Source organism: Micropterus salmoides, unplaced genomic scaffold (genome assembly GCF_014851395.1).
Source record: "Micropterus salmoides isolate LMB-PRFRI ecotype aquatic unplaced genomic scaffold, ASM1485139v1 Ms_hic_scaffold_23, whole genome shotgun sequence".
Classification (NCBI taxonomy): Eukaryota; Metazoa; Chordata; class Actinopteri; order Centrarchiformes; family Centrarchidae; genus Micropterus; species Micropterus salmoides.
This window is the reverse complement of record NW_024041484.1, coordinates 8924609-8941321: the sequence shown is the minus strand read 5'-3', so window position 1 is coordinate 8941321 and position 16713 is coordinate 8924609. Positions and strand designations below refer to the sequence as shown.

The 16713-nt window shown below is 38.6% G+C and overlaps 1 protein-coding gene across 1 annotated transcript; it reads left to right on the top strand.

The window, feature by feature from the left end:
• The first annotated feature begins 2 nt into the window (after positions 1-2).
• On the top strand, positions 3-10811 carry LOC119917996 (solute carrier organic anion transporter family member 1C1-like). The gene is made up of 15 exons (XM_038738482.1): positions 3-165; positions 498-570; positions 2129-2270; positions 2937-3069; positions 4186-4307; positions 4479-4625; positions 4902-5000; positions 5473-5727; positions 6578-6742; positions 8093-8288; positions 8600-8765; positions 9591-9775; positions 9979-10043; positions 10183-10300; positions 10564-10811. The coding sequence occupies exons 2-15, from the start codon at positions 520-522 to the stop codon at positions 10772-10774; spliced, it is 2055 nt and encodes a 684-aa protein (XP_038594410.1). The 5' UTR covers positions 3-165; positions 498-519; the 3' UTR covers positions 10775-10811.
• The last annotated feature ends 5902 nt before the right edge of the window (positions 10812-16713 follow it).

Genomic DNA, 16713 nt, shown 5'->3' with positions numbered 1-16713 from the left:
ATCAACGAGTTCACATGAGTGGCTGGGTTACTGATTAGAGGTGATGTTATAGTTTATTTGTGATAAGACTCTTGCTTTAAGCACAAAGTCCTGCCAGGTACAACACGCCTACAGCTACATCACCATAACCTTCCAGTCCATCACAGGACCACTGCTGCTTTTCAGGTAAACTACTTTTTCTTGTTTTTCACTATTAATTTGCACAGTTCCCCTCTAAGATGGAAAAGTATACCTTTTACTGGTGTGTTAGTGTATATAACCGGTATATGTATGACATGATGGTAATTTCTTATTTCAGTCAATTTAAAATTACACTGCTACATACATTGACAAACTCTTTATATTAATCTGTCTAGAAGAAATTGGTAAGAAGAAAGAAAGTAATTTTTTTAATTTGGCATATTTTGGAGTAAAACTATTTGAAAAATCAGGTGAAATGAACATTATTTGCCCAAAATTTTGATGTGTTCGTAACATTGGTGTCTTTCTTTCTGCAGATCCGTTTATTGCAGGAGCATCATGAGTGTAGAGTCCAAAAAAACACGTGAGGCTTGTTGCTCCAAGCTCAAGGTCAGTGAAATGTTACACTTTACCTGCATTACAAGGTGTTGGGGAACATTGCCATCTGCTTCATGTATGGTCTTTATCACACAAATCCATGGTTGTGAACACTAATGGATTCAAACATCTAAAAACCTGGGATAGTGCCAAGTTGTAAAAGCTGTAAAACTGTTTTTCTTTAACCTTAGCTCTATATGTGTATTGGTATGACATTCTAATGTCAGTATCATCTGTGCCTGACAAATGCTACACCTTATGAGACAGTAAAATGCAAAATATTAACAAACATATTTTTCTCGACCAGTTAAAACTTTGAGACTTTGATGCCATATGAATGAAGTGTTTTTTCTCTTGCTCGTGGAAGAGGAACAGAGCTTTTAATGAGTGTTAATCAGACGCGTGTATAGATAGAAGGTTGATAGTCCTTAAAGTGGCACTTGAAGGGCTTTTCAGGAAGAAAAACAGTGGTATGGTTGCAGTGACCTATATTTATACCATGTGACAGTTGTGTTTTATTGGTTCACTTTGTCGACTTTATCTTGAAACGATTTTAATTCTGATTTTAAAAAGCAATCAGCTCTCAGTTGCAATTCGTATTTGGTTGATTTCTTGTAAAAAGTAACTAGTCTCCCTCAGTGAACCACGAAACCTCTTTGCTTGTTTAAAAAAAAGTATTGAACTCTGGAGGAACCTTTTGTTTACCTGTGGAGTTTTAACTATTAGGCAAGTAGTTAGTCGTTTAACCAAATTCACAGAATGTTCTATGATCTACATCCAGGCTTACATCCCTTTTTAATCTTTAACTTTGTGGCAAGGATGTGGCTGCATGCAAGAACTAATATTAAAAATATTAAATTAACTTGTCTTGTGTAAAATTAAACAGTTGTACAGTATGTAAAGCAAAATAACTCCAAATCAATTAGTGAAATAGAAGGTTTCACTAAGTATTGTTTCCTTTAATTTCCAGAAGATGTCTTTGCAGGAATATAGTGTTTAACTTGCTTGGTTGAGAGATTTGACATCTTGTTTCCTGTGATTCCAAAATCCATGTTCTTTGTCCATCACAAACATGATGGGAAATGACAAGAGTAAGACTTACTATACTAGATTGTTTTAGTTGATTTGATTTACCTTCATTTACATTAGTTTACTTCTAATGTAAATTAATGTAAATCCAATCAATGTTGAAAGCTGGTCTGAAGTACTGTAGGTCTTTAAATGTGGTGTTGTGTGTGAGCCTAATCTATTATGAGAGTTGTGACACTAGTCCTTCACCATTTCCCTTAACACTTGTGTAAGATGCAATTATAGCCTTTTGTCCTTTTTGTATTGGGGAAAAAAACTCCTTCCAAAACCTTTCATTGCACCACTGAACTGCAAAAAAAAGTAGATTAATCCTCTCACTCTGAAGCCTTTGAGAAGAGATTATTACCAAGGTAATAGGCTACAACTCATGTTCACAATTTAAAGATTGAGAAAATCAGTATCATAATCAAATCAAATTAAAAACAATTACTGTTCTTGTTTTAGAGAACAGTTTAACCCTACAGCTTGTTTGTGTCTCCAGCTCTTCCTGTTCTCTATGGCATGTGTATACTTTGCTAAAGCCTTCGGTGGAGCCTATATGAAGAGCTCCATCACCCAGATCGAGAGGCGCTTCGATATCCCCAGCTCCCTCATGGGGGTTATAGATGGCAGCTTTGAAATTGGTACGTGCAGTTTTAGGAAAGATTCTGGACAGTTACATGTCTGTCTTTTTTTTTTTTTTTTTTGCTACATCACATATCGGTATTCTAAATAATTATTTTGAAAATGCCAAATTAATATTGGATTGATGTAGTGGATGAATGCACTAATCCTCCCACTTGTTTGTTTTCCAAAAGTTTCATATTTTAGGAAATACACCTTTTCCCTTTCTTGCCGAGAAAGATGAGAAGATTGATCCCACCCATGTCTGTACACTATATATGAAGCTATAGTGCCAGTGAACTGCACAAATACTGGAAACAGTCTAACTAGATTGGCGCTGTCCATAGACAACTAAATAAAATCTGTGGATTTAATAAATTAGATGTAAACTTATCAAATGACTTATCGAATGAATGATAACTCATGAGCTTTGGAGGTGCTGGTTTGCAGATTTTGTTGCTTTTGGACAGAGCCAGGCTGGCTGTTTCCCCATTTCAAGGCTATGCTAAGTCATGCTAACAGTCTACTGACTCTAGCCTCATATTTAGCATAAAGACATTAGAGTAGCATCTATCTAATCACACAACCCTCTGCAAGAAAGTAAATATGTACATTTTCCAAAATGTCAACCAATTCCTTTAAGCCAATGATTCATTAACTTATTTGTTAATTCTTCTCCTTCCCAGGCAACGTGTTGGTAATAACCTTTGTGAGCTACTTTGGTGCTAAACTCCATCGTCCAAGGCTGATCGCGATTGGCTGTTTGATCATGGCTGTTGGATCTTTCCTCATAGCCCTGCCTCACTTCTTACAGGGACTGTTAGTACACCGTTTCCTTTATCTTCTTGATATTCAGATTTTGTATATAATACTGTAATATGTACTATATAATACTGTGTGTAATGGTATATATAGCAGTAATGACACAGATTCTTAATTAAAATCAGTTCTTGGAGGCAGAAGCTCTTGACATTTAATTGAACTACAGCGGGAAGAGTCAAATGACTAGTGTAACTCTAGGTACAATATATTAGACTGAAGGTCAGACATGAGGTATATAATATGATGAAATTGCAGCAATTTCACTTAATCCAGTATGCACATGGTGGGAATAATCTGTTTGGGGCCTAAGGGCAAAAAATCTGCTATTGAGTCACCTATACAAACTACATGCACACACAGGTTTCCTCTGTGTAAATGCGTTTACAGTAATTTTATTAACTTTAGCAACACATACGATGTTGTTTAATATGAGTTCAAATAAAAGTTAAAACTCTAAACTCTGGGCCTTTTTTGGCCCTTGGGTGTTTGGGGCCTTGAGGCTTTTACCTGCTTTGTCCATATGTTAATTCAGCCCTGCTGTTGTTAAGGAGATATTTGTATTTAAGGACACATACAGTACGTTTCAACATGTGGCATGTTTTCCTTGAGTGACATGCTGTAGGCCTAAAGATAGGATGCTAAAAAAACAGTACCCACCATGGCCACACCCTGTTCACGCTGCTGCAGTCCAGCAAGAGATACAGAAGTATTCACTGTCGTGCCACCAGACACCAGAGCAGCTTCTTCCCCCAGTCTGAGACTCCTAAATTCATCCTCAGCACTCCACCATGTAAAATTATTTTATTTCTTTGACTTATTCATTCACCCATCTATTGTGTGCATATATAGATATATATATTTTTGTATGTGATGTTTTTATGAATAGCATAAAGGGAACTACATCTTAATCTTGTTGTAAAATGATCAATCTACTATGTACCTCTGCCTCCAAAAAATATTCAAACGTATAGTCTAAAACTCCACATGCCATGTTACAGACACTAATGCATTCACTATTGAACTTTTTTGTGGTCTTTTAATATGCTGTATCTGTAAATTTCAGAAAAAAATCTTAAAATGTACCATTGTGTAATAATTCTCAATTTTTCCCAGGTATAAATATGAGACCAGTATGTCTCATCGTACAGATGTCAACAGCACTGAGAGCACCCTGCCCTGTCTGTCCAACCACACTCTTGTTGCAGACGAGACGCCTGATTTAGAGGCCAGAAAAGGTATGTGACTAACACGTTCGCTGCATTTCACACTAGATCTTTCAGATTTACGTTTTCAGTCACATGTTGGATATGACACTTAAATCACTTCAAAGAAGCAGGAGATGAGCAATGCTCTCGAAAGAATTTGCAATATTGCGTTCCAGTTTCAGTCAAGTTTGCCTCCCTCAGCTTGTGAAAAGGCAGCCGGCTCGTCCCTGTGGATCTATGTATTCCTGGGAAACATTCTGCGTGGGATTGGAGAGACTCCCATCATGCCTCTGGGTGTGTCCTACCTGGATGACTTCTCCAGAGAAGAGAACACTCCTTTCTATTTGGGTTTGTTCGTTTTTACTTTCTACCGTCCGTTTTATTTCATTTTACACACTTTACACCTGTGATAGTTTATACTATATTACATAGTTTCCTGTTTGGGCTAGTTACTGTATGCTGCTTCAGAGCTTGCCTACATTATTTTCCATCTTCAGTCACTGATATTTTACTCTGCTAACTTACTCACTGTCCCAGTATTGGTGTTTTGTTGCTTTATTGCGTGCCTATCCTATTGATAAATGCCACATAATAAGAATACATCTCTGTTTTTCCATTTGACAGCCTGCATCCACACTGTGGGAATTTTAGGACCTATGTTTGGGTTTATGCTCGGGTCATTCCTTGCCAAGATCTACGTGGACGTTGGATTTGTGGATTTAGGTATTGAACTTATAGATGTGATAATGTGGCACAACGTGCAGACTGTACTGTTTTTTAGAAAATGTTTCCTGTATTATTACCCTTAAGTCACTATTACCCTTGATTGATAGACAAATATCGAGTAATAGGCTGCGTGCGGTCCTATTACGCATAACCCCTCTGTTGAAATGTGGCATCAAAGTTCTCTTCAGCAAAACAGGTTTTCCTCCCTTTGAACCTACATAACAAGGTTGTTGTTACAAATCTTCCAGAGAGGATTTCCCAACATTCATCCTGTTGACACTGTAGGACTAGTTCACTATTGTATGGATTAGAGCCATTGACAGTCCCTCAGCAAGAGAGACAGTTTCTATCCTCCTGCTAAGCTGTGTCTAAGATGTTATGACGAAAAGAATAAGGGGTAAGCAAAGACAGTCCTATAAACACAACCTCCTTCATAATGTGCTGTCTTTGCTCGTCTTCCCTCTCCCAGACAGCATCTCCATCAACTACAAGGACTCTCGTTGGGTGGGAGCTTGGTGGCTGGGCTTCATAGTGACTGGCGCTGTGATCCTGTTGTCCAGTATCCCATTCTGGTTCCTGCCCAAGTCTTTGCCCAAGCAGGGGCAGAAGCAGAGTAAAAGCACAGAGCTCGCTACAGTGGCAGAGCATGAGAATTTCCTGCAAGAGGATAACCAGGATCATGAGGAGAAGGAGAAGCCTGTTTCATTCCAGGAGTTGGCTAAAGGTACCAGCCGAGTGCTTGCATCAGCAAAAAACGCCATCAAGCAATATGATGCATTTAAGGACCTGTCATCATATAATCCTTGACCAAAAAATTACTTAATAATAATAATAATGCTTTTAACTAGCACTAATTTTTAAAATTATTTTATTATAACCTTTATTCAACCCATTGAGATTAAGAATCTATTTTTCAAGGGTGACCTGGCCAAGATGGGTAGCAGCATAAATAATGAAAAAAACAAAAAAACGCCCTAAACATCTAAAAATGTTATACACTAACCAGTGGGTCACTCTGTGTTTAATCATTAACCATGTCTGGCCCAGAAAAATGTTACTTAAGCTAAGACCCAGTCAAGCCATAATACATTGCAAAACATTATCAGACCAATTTAGCAGTCTTTCCAACGAAATAATCACTTTTGTAAATTATAATATAAAAGTGGTATTATTTCCAAAAAGCTGCAAAAGAGAACTATAAAAATAACAAAATGGTTCAAATAAGACAATAAAAATTTAATCTAAAACAAAAAATATGAATTAAATTGAGGTTATGTAATATGCTGTTTCATGAATATATGATGCGGAAGCTCATGGAGACAACATGCTTAAAATGCCAAGAAAATTAGTGTGCCAGTTAAATTAAAAAATGTGTTGGATAAGGTAATATTGGTAAATATAAAAATATATAACTATGCATTACTAAATATATGTGGATAATTTGCATTGTGAATTTTTATAGATGTAGTATATGTACATAAATTATATGTATAAAATAGAACATTTTCAACATTACCATTAACTCAATAAAAGTACTTTGCTGTGATCTCTCTTTGCGCTTTGTTCTTCACCAGATTTCATTCCATCTCTGAGGAGACTCTTCAAGAACAGCATCTACTCGATGATGATCCTCACCTACCTGGTGGCTGTCAACGGCTTCATAGGCATGATCACTTTCAAGCCAAAGTTCTTGGAGCAAGTCTATGGCCAATCAGCTTCCAAGGCCATCTTCCTCATAGGTACAGAGCATTAACTGACCCCCACTCATTCTGCATTCACTGCACTTTGTAGCCCAAAGCAGCTGAAACAATGATATTATTAAAGGGAAGTGTGACTGCGAGAGATTAAGTCGACTTAAAATGTATGCAGTTAGTAGCCCACTGTGGGCTCTTTTGTGTATTTCTGTAACATAGCACCCTGAGCTATATTTAGCTTTTTATGACTGTTTACTAGCTTGGCTAGCTGACAGTGGTATAGTTGGAATATTCATATTTTAAAGTAATTTGTCTACAATCACCTACTATTGTGACATGTAACATTGGAACAGCAACAATTATCTTCTAAAAATAACCATTTTTAATGGACAAAGTTTATTATGTCTTATGGATTTTACTTTCTCACAACATAGCTCTCGAATGCACTGTTTGGTTGGTTATGTCAGGAACAGTCTCTTATCAGCACATGAAGCCACCATAAATGTAGTCATTAATTGATCCAGCCCGGGGTACTTGTAATCCATTTGATATGAAGAAAGGTTGTGGAGGAGCTCAAATATTTGTTGTTTTTTTTTGAAAGAATGAGATATTTAAAAAATCCACACATTAGAGCAGCTGCAACACCTGAGGAATGTTGCAAATGAGAGTGCTTGAGTTAGCAAATGAATGAACAAATGGTTGAAACATAACTAAAAGTAATTGATAAATAGTTAAAATAGTTAAAGGTATTGGTTAATGATTAAAATAGTTAGCTAAAAGCAATAGGTTTTGGACTACATAGCTAAAGGTATTGGGTCAATAGTAAAATTGGATAGAATAATTAACTCAAAGTAATGGCCACTTGACACAGTTTGTTGAAAGTAACATGTTGATGGTTATAGATAAATGGCAGAAATGTCCAGTTTCTGCCACTCCAAGTGGTATTGATGCAAACTTAGCAGTTGATGGATATTGTTAAAAATATTGCAATGCAATCCACTTATGTAATAAAAACATAGTTCAAATTATTTCTAATGAATTTGGAACATAACAGGTTGTGTGGATGAAAGAGGTATTTGATTTCAAGGATGGGGCTGTGGAGTACATTAGATGAAAAAAGTTGAGGGCTAAACTAATATAACAGTCTAACATATCTTCAAAGGCATCTATGACATTGTCTCCCAATTCCCCAATTCATTTACATTTACGGCATTTAGCAGACAATAACTAAGTGCCTTTATATTCTTACCCTTCAAAAGCTCCCGTGCTTGTGTTACCAAATGTTTATGGCACGTGTGGCCTTGTGATCGGTGTGCCATTTTCATTTTATAGAATCTCCAGTGTGTGGTTCCATTTCATCTGTCCGTTCATTAGTCCATTTATTCATCCATCCAGGTATACTAAACCTGCCAGCAGTAGCTTTGGGCATCATCACTGGAGGTTTTATACTGAAACGTTTCAAGCTGGGTGTCATCGGAGCAGCCAGGGTGTCAATCGCTGCCTCCCTCGGGTCCTTTTGCCTGTTTTGCGTTAAGGTCTTCATCCACTGTGACAATGCAGAGGTGGGAGGTCTTACAGTCTCATATCAGGGGTAAGTGGCATGCATGAAAATAGTAGTTAAAGGTGCATTGCAAAGTTTCCTAACATTAGGTTTTGGGGTTTTTTGATGTTGGTTGTTTTTTGCTTTTAATATTTCTGCAGACTGACGTTATTTTCTCCCAAATTATTGGTTCAAACTACTTCAAAATATGAAGAAAGAAAATTGGCTTAATTACTGGCAAAGTTTGCAACTGACACGTTTTTTTACTTCATCATTAGTTTAGAATGATCTCCCTGGAAAGTTAATGCCTCACTGGACCAATGTCCCCTACTCATGTGTCTCTTCATGTCTGTGTGCACCAGGGCTCCTCAAGTGTCCTACAACCAACAGACTTTGCTGTCCCAGTGCAACATGGGCTGCTCCTGCTCAATCAAGCATTGGGATCCAGTATGCTCCTACAACGGAATGACATATGCCTCGCCCTGCCTGGCTGGCTGTCGGACATCCACCGGCACTGGCAAGGAAATTGTAAGACGGCAACTTACATTCCTTCATAAAAACAGATACAACTGGTAGATTGCGACACACTCAGCATAACACAGGCAAACAACAGCTCTTTGTACATGTCATTTCATGAAACTTCTTGCTAAATGGTTGTGTTTTAAGTCTCGCAAAGTCATATATTGTGTTTATTTTTCTCTGAGTAATCGTACAGAAAAAGAGGTGAAAAAAGGGAGGGACACAGCAATGATACCATTTTCTGCTCTGACAAGTGGCCTTAAAAGACCAGAATTAATTTTAACCAGATGGACATGTTTAGACTTTATTTATTTAAAGTATAAGCCCATAATCCAAGCTTTGATTTGGGCAAATTCTCTGTGGGAAGTCTGAAGATTCCTAAAAATGTCCCCAAAATGATGCATTACATTATCAAACAATTACTTGTAGACTGTACATCACAAAGTGATCTAAAATAAATCTCATACTATCAGTGTTGATATAGCTCCTAGAGACTACCATGTTCATTACACCTCATCATAGCACTGGATGGAAGACATACTATACCAAATACTGAGAATTTTGCTATTCTTGGAGCCTCAGGAGTACTTATTCCAAAGGGTGGCATGAGAGAAACCACCATTGGGTCACTCATATCAAAAGGAGATGTTGCTCTGGGAACAGGAATGTGCTCAGGAATCCATATCAGACAAATATAAATTGATAATTAGTACTTGAATTTTGGAAACCAAACTCTTCTCAAAGAGGCAAATGTGAAAAGAAAAGAGAACAAATGCGCACAACCCACCTACAGCCCAGTCAAAGGTACATTTTTTTTTGTTTGTGTTTTTTTAGGTGTTTCATAACTGTACCTGTGTTGGGGAGATGATGACTCCAATCATGAACATGTCCACGGTGCTGGGCCAGTGCCCCAGGAAGAGTGACTGTGATCATATATTTAAAATCTTCATGGCTTTGTCTGTAGTGGGGTCCTTCATTTCTGCCTGTGGGGGCACGCCAGGATACATCGTACTGCTCAGGTCAGACACACACAAGCTTTTACGGCTGGGTGTTAAGGACGCCTTGCAGTGTCTTATTGATTTTTGACACATGAAGTGATTTTATGGCAGCAAGCATCAAAATGGGGACTTTGTGTGAGCTGCTCCTGTAACACTATTATAGTTAGTAATGCAGCTTGTGTATTCTTAAAGCTAAAAAGCTGATATGATATTTAATCTTCCAGATCCATACAGCCAGACCTGAAGTCACTGGCTTTGGGTATGCAAACGCTGATAGTAAGAACTCTGGGTGAGTACCAAATATTTTATGGTTTTATTTACTGTAAATTGTATTTAACTCACAGAGCGATTCTTATACCGACAGCAATGATTAATGCAATTACTGTTTGGCTCTTTTAATGTGTAAGCACGTGTGACTGTGTTTTCAGGTGGCATACCACCTCCAATATATTTTGGAGCACTGATTGACCAAACCTGTTTGAAGTGGGGTACCAAGCAATGTGGAGGCCGTGGAGCATGTAGACTCTATGATGCTAACGCATTTAGGTACAGTAAAACCAGACACATAATATTAACTAACAAATATATGAACGAGGAATACTTTGTACTGTGTAACACATTATAAAAAAATTAATGAGCTTCAGAGGTGTTTTAAAACATACATACAGTATATCCATTGGATTTCTAAAGTTTCTACTGGATTGTTACATTTATTACACATTTCAGTTTTCACAGACCTCAGATTAAGCATTTCAAATAAATGCACTTATGCACAAAACTTAACCTATTCCACTGTACTTTACTTACAGAATGACGTTCATGGGATTGATTACTGGACTCTACTTCCTAGCCAACATGCTGTGGGTAGGCCTCTACTACAAAATTGTAAAGAGACAGAAGAAGTTAGCACTGAGGAATCAGGCCAAAGAAAATGGACTGGAGGGTAACAGCGTGGGCAATGGACACGCCTCCATCAACATTGCCAAAAACAAAGACACAGACAAGGAGAGCACTATTTAAAGTGTTTGAGGAAGGCAATACCATTGTATAGTGCAAATGAATGACACAGATTTTCCATTGTCTATGTCCTGTGTTGCATCTGTACAGGACCAAATTGCGTTAGAGCAGTACACTTCTTTTTTACATAGATATTGTTCCAAAAACTTCAGCTGCTGTTTGTTCATGTGAAAGGTCAATGATCCTGACTATAGCTTTGTTATAATATGAACAACCATCACCAGTTTATACTTGAATAACATTAGGTCAGGTAACGATAGTAATGTCTCATCCTACAGCTTTACATTTAAAGTGATGTTCGTGCAGTGACAGTTTGGCAAATATACCATATAATGCATGTAGTGTAGGGCTGACCCCCAATAGTCGAAGATTCGATGCTTCGGTGGGCGGAGCCTGATTCGACTGTCAATCTCACAGTCGAAGCTTCGCAGAGAAACAAGGATCATGCCATTTTGGCGATATGAGGGTGCTCAACGTCTGATTTTACGTAGAATTACCAGTTTTCTCCCAAAAAGTTAATATACAGCTTAATACAATAAACATATCAACGTTTAATGCTGTAAATAAACATGTAAAAAGAAAAAAAAAACTTCGAATAAATTAAAAGTGCGTGAATAAATCCAAAATTGTAACCCTAAATCCAAAATTGTAACCCTAACCCTGGGTCATCAGTGTGCATGTGTAGGCGAAGCGTGTATGTAGTGGCAGGAGGAAAACTTGCTGAAGAAACGGCGCTTCAGTGTTGTGCCGAGTTGTCTGCACCTCGCATGACTTTCGGGTAATTTATCACGATTGATGAACCACACAAAGAATATTATATCGTTTTTAAATAGCCAGCTACTTGAAATAGACCCGCGATGAACCGCGACGTGCATGCACTTGTCGGCAGCACGGCCAAAACTCTGCACAAGACCGGTGAATGGCAGGTGAGAGAGAGAAAATGGTCAACAATGCCTCAGTTTAGCTTCGGCTCGTAATCGCCATGCACAAAAACAGACATGATTTGAATATCTTAACTATTCTGATTCGACTATATAAATCCTTAGTTGGGGACAGCCCTAGTACAGTGTATAGTTTTAAATGCTAGTACAAGACAACCTAAGTGTTTGTGGCCTAAGATGTGGTAGCATCACTAATGAACATGAAGAATTTCATGTTTGTTTTAGTTATTGACATTGTTTTCCTTCATATTTTTCAATGACATTGAGAGTTGTGAGATTATACAGCCTACCTCATTGTCTTCATTCAGCAGTATTGTAATGAGGACAGTGAGTGAGGATGGCTAAGGTTTAAGTTTAGGATGTTGGCTTAGTATGAAAGTTAACAACATAAGTGATGAGTTTAAACTTGCTCAGTATATGAACCAACTTAAATACACGAGGAAATTGGATTAGGATTCCTGTTTTGACTATAGCTGGCATAATTAGGACTGTCATAGATTTGACTTCCTAAATACATGACTAAATTTGTTGCAAGAGAAGGCCCCCTTACCAAATTATAAGATGGTATCAATGGGAAGGCTTCAGACTAGAACAAGGAAGTGTTTTGTTTCTTAATGTTTAAACCTGCTGTGAATTGACAGATTTAGTGTTGGTAGAGTTTGTGATTGCTGCACAGCTGATTCAGTCAGTGAAAGCGGCGCAATTTTTTTTTGATGGGGAGGGCAGGCACACAATGCCATTTTTTGTGCAAGTAGCTGGCAGCTCCAAACAAACCTGCTTGCTCTGAGGCCGATGCCAAATATGAGTAGTTTAAAGGTATAGTTTGGCATATTGGCAAAATGCACTTATATGCTTCCTTCAATAAGATCAATAAGCTCAATAAGGTAATGGAATCCTACTGGCACCTCTAAAGATCACTAATTATAGCTTTTATTTAATGGGCAAAAAAATTTAAAAATGACACATTGAGGTTTTACAAGGATTAGAGTATTTCTTTCACAGTGAGGTTGCCTGGCAACCAGCAAAGACTATGGATTAAATGAGATCTAACATGGTAGTTAATAAACTTGAGATATTCTGGTGATAGGCTTTAGACAGAGCCAGGCTAGCTGCTTCCTCCTGTTCCTACTCTTTGTGCTAAGCTAACAGCTGCTGGCAGGAGCTTCACCAATCTCCTCGTGTAACTATATATGTATTTCCTAAAATGTGGAACTCTTCCTTTTAAGAAATTTTCCAAAATTAAACACAGTGAAAGGGATCAGTGTCTTTTCAAAATGTTTGAGTTCAACTCTATTAGGGATAACTTTATATATATGAGTTTCAATTTGTGTGCTTTGACACACTACATCAGTGTCACTCAAATTGGATGGTAAGAATTACATGCCTGTCAGTGTGTTTTGCAGTTCTAGGAAATCAGTCATGTTTCCTTGCAAACTATTTTATTTTTCTGATGCATGTTTGGATTGCATACATGTAGCACCCCCCCCCCACACACACACACACACACACACAAACATTTCATTTAACAGGTAACATGTCAGCCTGATGACCTTTATTATGACGGTCTGGATAGCTCGCCTGTCTGACATTGCACACACTTTTTGTTACATCACATCAACGCAAACCCTTTACAAAGGCCATGAACATTCATATAATCGTCTGACTTACCAGTGTTGGTGTGCAAAAGTTCACCATAGTTTGGACAGTGGATATGATTGTACTGTGTTTTACTGCTTTACACTGTAGTTGTTGATTAAAATGTATCATCAATTCATTATGTATAATTACTGTTAATGAGAATATATATCAAGTTTGATATGTTAGTATTGTCCATATATTTAGTTTTATCATTTCTTTTTAATTTCAGGTTTTTTTGATTGTCCTCAAAGCATATCTGTAAGCATTAAAGACACATTTTCACAATGTTTTCAACCTGTGTCCTCACTGATTTCATTTTTTTAACATATTCTGCAAAGGCTGCAATAAGCCTGTTATGGATTCAATAAAAGTTCATCTTGTTTAACTTTATAATGTATTTTTTGTCCCTCAATTTACACATGACTAGTTATACCTTTTCCAAATGTTTAGTGGACCTACTTTTGCCCTAGCAATTGATAACACTAAGTATCAGTTCAGATATTTTCATTAGTACACTTACATGTAGTTCACTGTGTATACTATTATACAGGATATGGACAGCCGCAGCACAGCTTTACTGTGATCCCTTATTGCCTTAGTCGGTGGTTTATTTAATTTGATTTCACTCAACATGTTTTATCTAAGTCTTTTGAATCAGGGATTCACTTTTAAAGTGTCTGAAGTTTGGCTTTAATAATTTAATTGATTTATTTTTTCACTGTACTAGGTTGCAGCTCCCATAACCCCCCTGCCTGCTCCTTAATGAAGGGGCCTATTCCCTGTGTTTCTTGTTATCCTGCTTGCACCAGTCATGACAACACAATCTGGCCTAATATGGAGCAGACAGTCACCAACCCTGCCTACCTTTTTCACGACATTACTGTGGAGTGACACAGGATGGGACGATCCGAGTCAGTCAAACACACTGAGCCATGAAACTTTTTGTTGGTGCAGCTATGCAGCTACCAGAATTATGGTGTTTCAGCTGTTGCTTTACGTCATTAAACCACGGTAATGCTGCGTCATCATGCGCAGTAGACACTGGTGCCAACAGGAAGTAACCCTGTAGTAGTATTTTATTGGTCCAAAACTGGCTTCACTGCTCTCCATTCAAATTAGCAGGGTGGCTTCGTCCAGTAATATACTGTCTATGGTGGAGTCTCCAAAAGGAGGCATGGTGCCCACACCTGCTCCTGGTCTCCAGTCGGCAGCATTTGCTGTTGATAAAATGCAGCTGTGTCTTGTTCCGTGCTGCAGCAATCTGCTGTGACTGTGCTTCAGTAGCCTCTTGTTTCCCTGGCTCCGCTGGCTCACCTGCCTCTCACCCAGCCACTGGCCTCTGGTCCTGCACTCCAGCCTCTGGTCTTGCTCTCCAGCTGCCAGCCTCCAATTCTAAATACCTGATGCTGGATGCTTATCCAGAGGATAAGGACTAACCATGACCTGCAGCTGAATTGTAGGCAGGTAGTTTGGTAGGTTTTATTGTCACAATATAACAAGTTATAGAGTGAAATTGAGTTTTGTAACTCCATTCTGCTACTTAGCAGACAATATACATTAATACAGAATAAGAGTTTAAGAGTCTGACAGCTTGGAGGAAAAAGCTGCTCTGCACAGAAGGCAGCAGAGTGAATAGGCTGTGGCTGGGTTGGAACTGCCCTTTAGTATCCTTTGGGCTCTGCGTAGGCACCTCACTTCACCTCATCAATATCACTGATGATTGGGAGATGGGTATCAATAATCTCAGTTTTTATCACCCGCTGCAGAGCCCTATGGTCCAGGGCCGTGCACATCCCATACCAGTTTGTGATGTTTCCAGTCAGGATGCTTTCTACTGCTCCTCTGTAAAAGCTGACAAGGACTGACAATAATAGGAATTTGGCCTTCTTAAGCTTCCTCAAGAAATATAGTCATTGAATTGAATTGTCTGGTGATATGTGCCTTTTCTGACCTATTGCCTCATCACCCTGGCCAGCCCCCAGGCCATCGACCTGAGGTCTCCTTCACTGCTCCTGTCCAGTCCCCAGGCCTTCCACCTGAGACCCCAACTCCATTCTTCAGCTTCCAGGCCACTTGCCCTTAAACTGGAAGTACTGGGGAGATGGAAAGCAAGAAAGGAGAACAGCTGGCTCTTTCCCAAAGCTGTCACTTCAGCCAGTTATTTAGCCTGATGGTTAAGCATCTCTAGCTGCTAACTCATACTTCACTACATTGCTAAGCCCGATTCAGCTGCTCAATGGTATACTCTGCAAAACCGACGGAACCCTGGTGAAGGGACAGAAGACGAGCACCAGTGTCTTTACCTTTAACAGAATAATCAAACACTTATCATTTATACAACAAAATTAGCGTAAGAGGAACTGTCCAAGGATGAACTCTTCTAAACTACAGCTCCCTTAGCTTTAGCCTCCTCCAAGTGCAACCCCACAACAAATGCTATCTTAGACATATCTGAACAATTTATCATTGGCTGCTGCTCAAAAACCATAGAATACTGTTGCAAAAAGGAGTTGCATGATCCCAGATAACTGCTGGAGCAGAACCTCCTGTAGAACCTGGTCATATTGACCAACGAGGGTACTCTGGCTAACTAGGTTATGGCAGAGATCCTCTGTAGTTTCAACCCGTTCTCACTCCCTGATTCGTCACATATGGACACATGGGCAACACCCATCGGCGTCAGTTTGTAACAGACTGGGGATCCCTACAGCGTCATAGTTCAACGCACTGGAGGAAGCCTTGTAGCCTTGTAGTAGTCGGTTTTTGATGGTAAAGGTAGGTATATGATATTTAACAGAAAAGACTGAGTAAGGAGGTGGATGGAGGGCCAGAACCCTGACTTTGAACCAGGAGACCGGGGTCTGTGTCCTGTGCGAAACAAAACTGGCGAAACACAAGTTGACTTTTATTTTGAAGTAGGCCTATGTTGTGTCTCAGTTCGGGTACTTCCTTGAGTATACTAACTGTGTACACTCAAGCTGCTTAGTGCGTTAATTTTGACAGGTAGTGTTGTCTCAAATCAAACATTGCTGTTCTGCAATAACTGGAAATGACTATCGTAGGATTGCGCAAAACCCCCAGCACAGAGGCCGCCTGCAGAGCTCCAAAATAAGAGCCAGGCTTTTTCACCCAAAATAAAATGCTCAGAATAGGGTTTTTTGCCAAGTTCAAACTTATAAGTAATGTTCTTTGGTATATTGGTGCATAAATAAGAATTATATAAAATAAAAGCAATAGAAAGCAAGTATTGTAACCATAATTGTACACTAACAATGTAATGTCTGAATAATAATAATAATGATTAATAAAATAACGACAGTCCCCTTTTCATACTATTTCTCTTGTTAATTAATTAATTTTTTA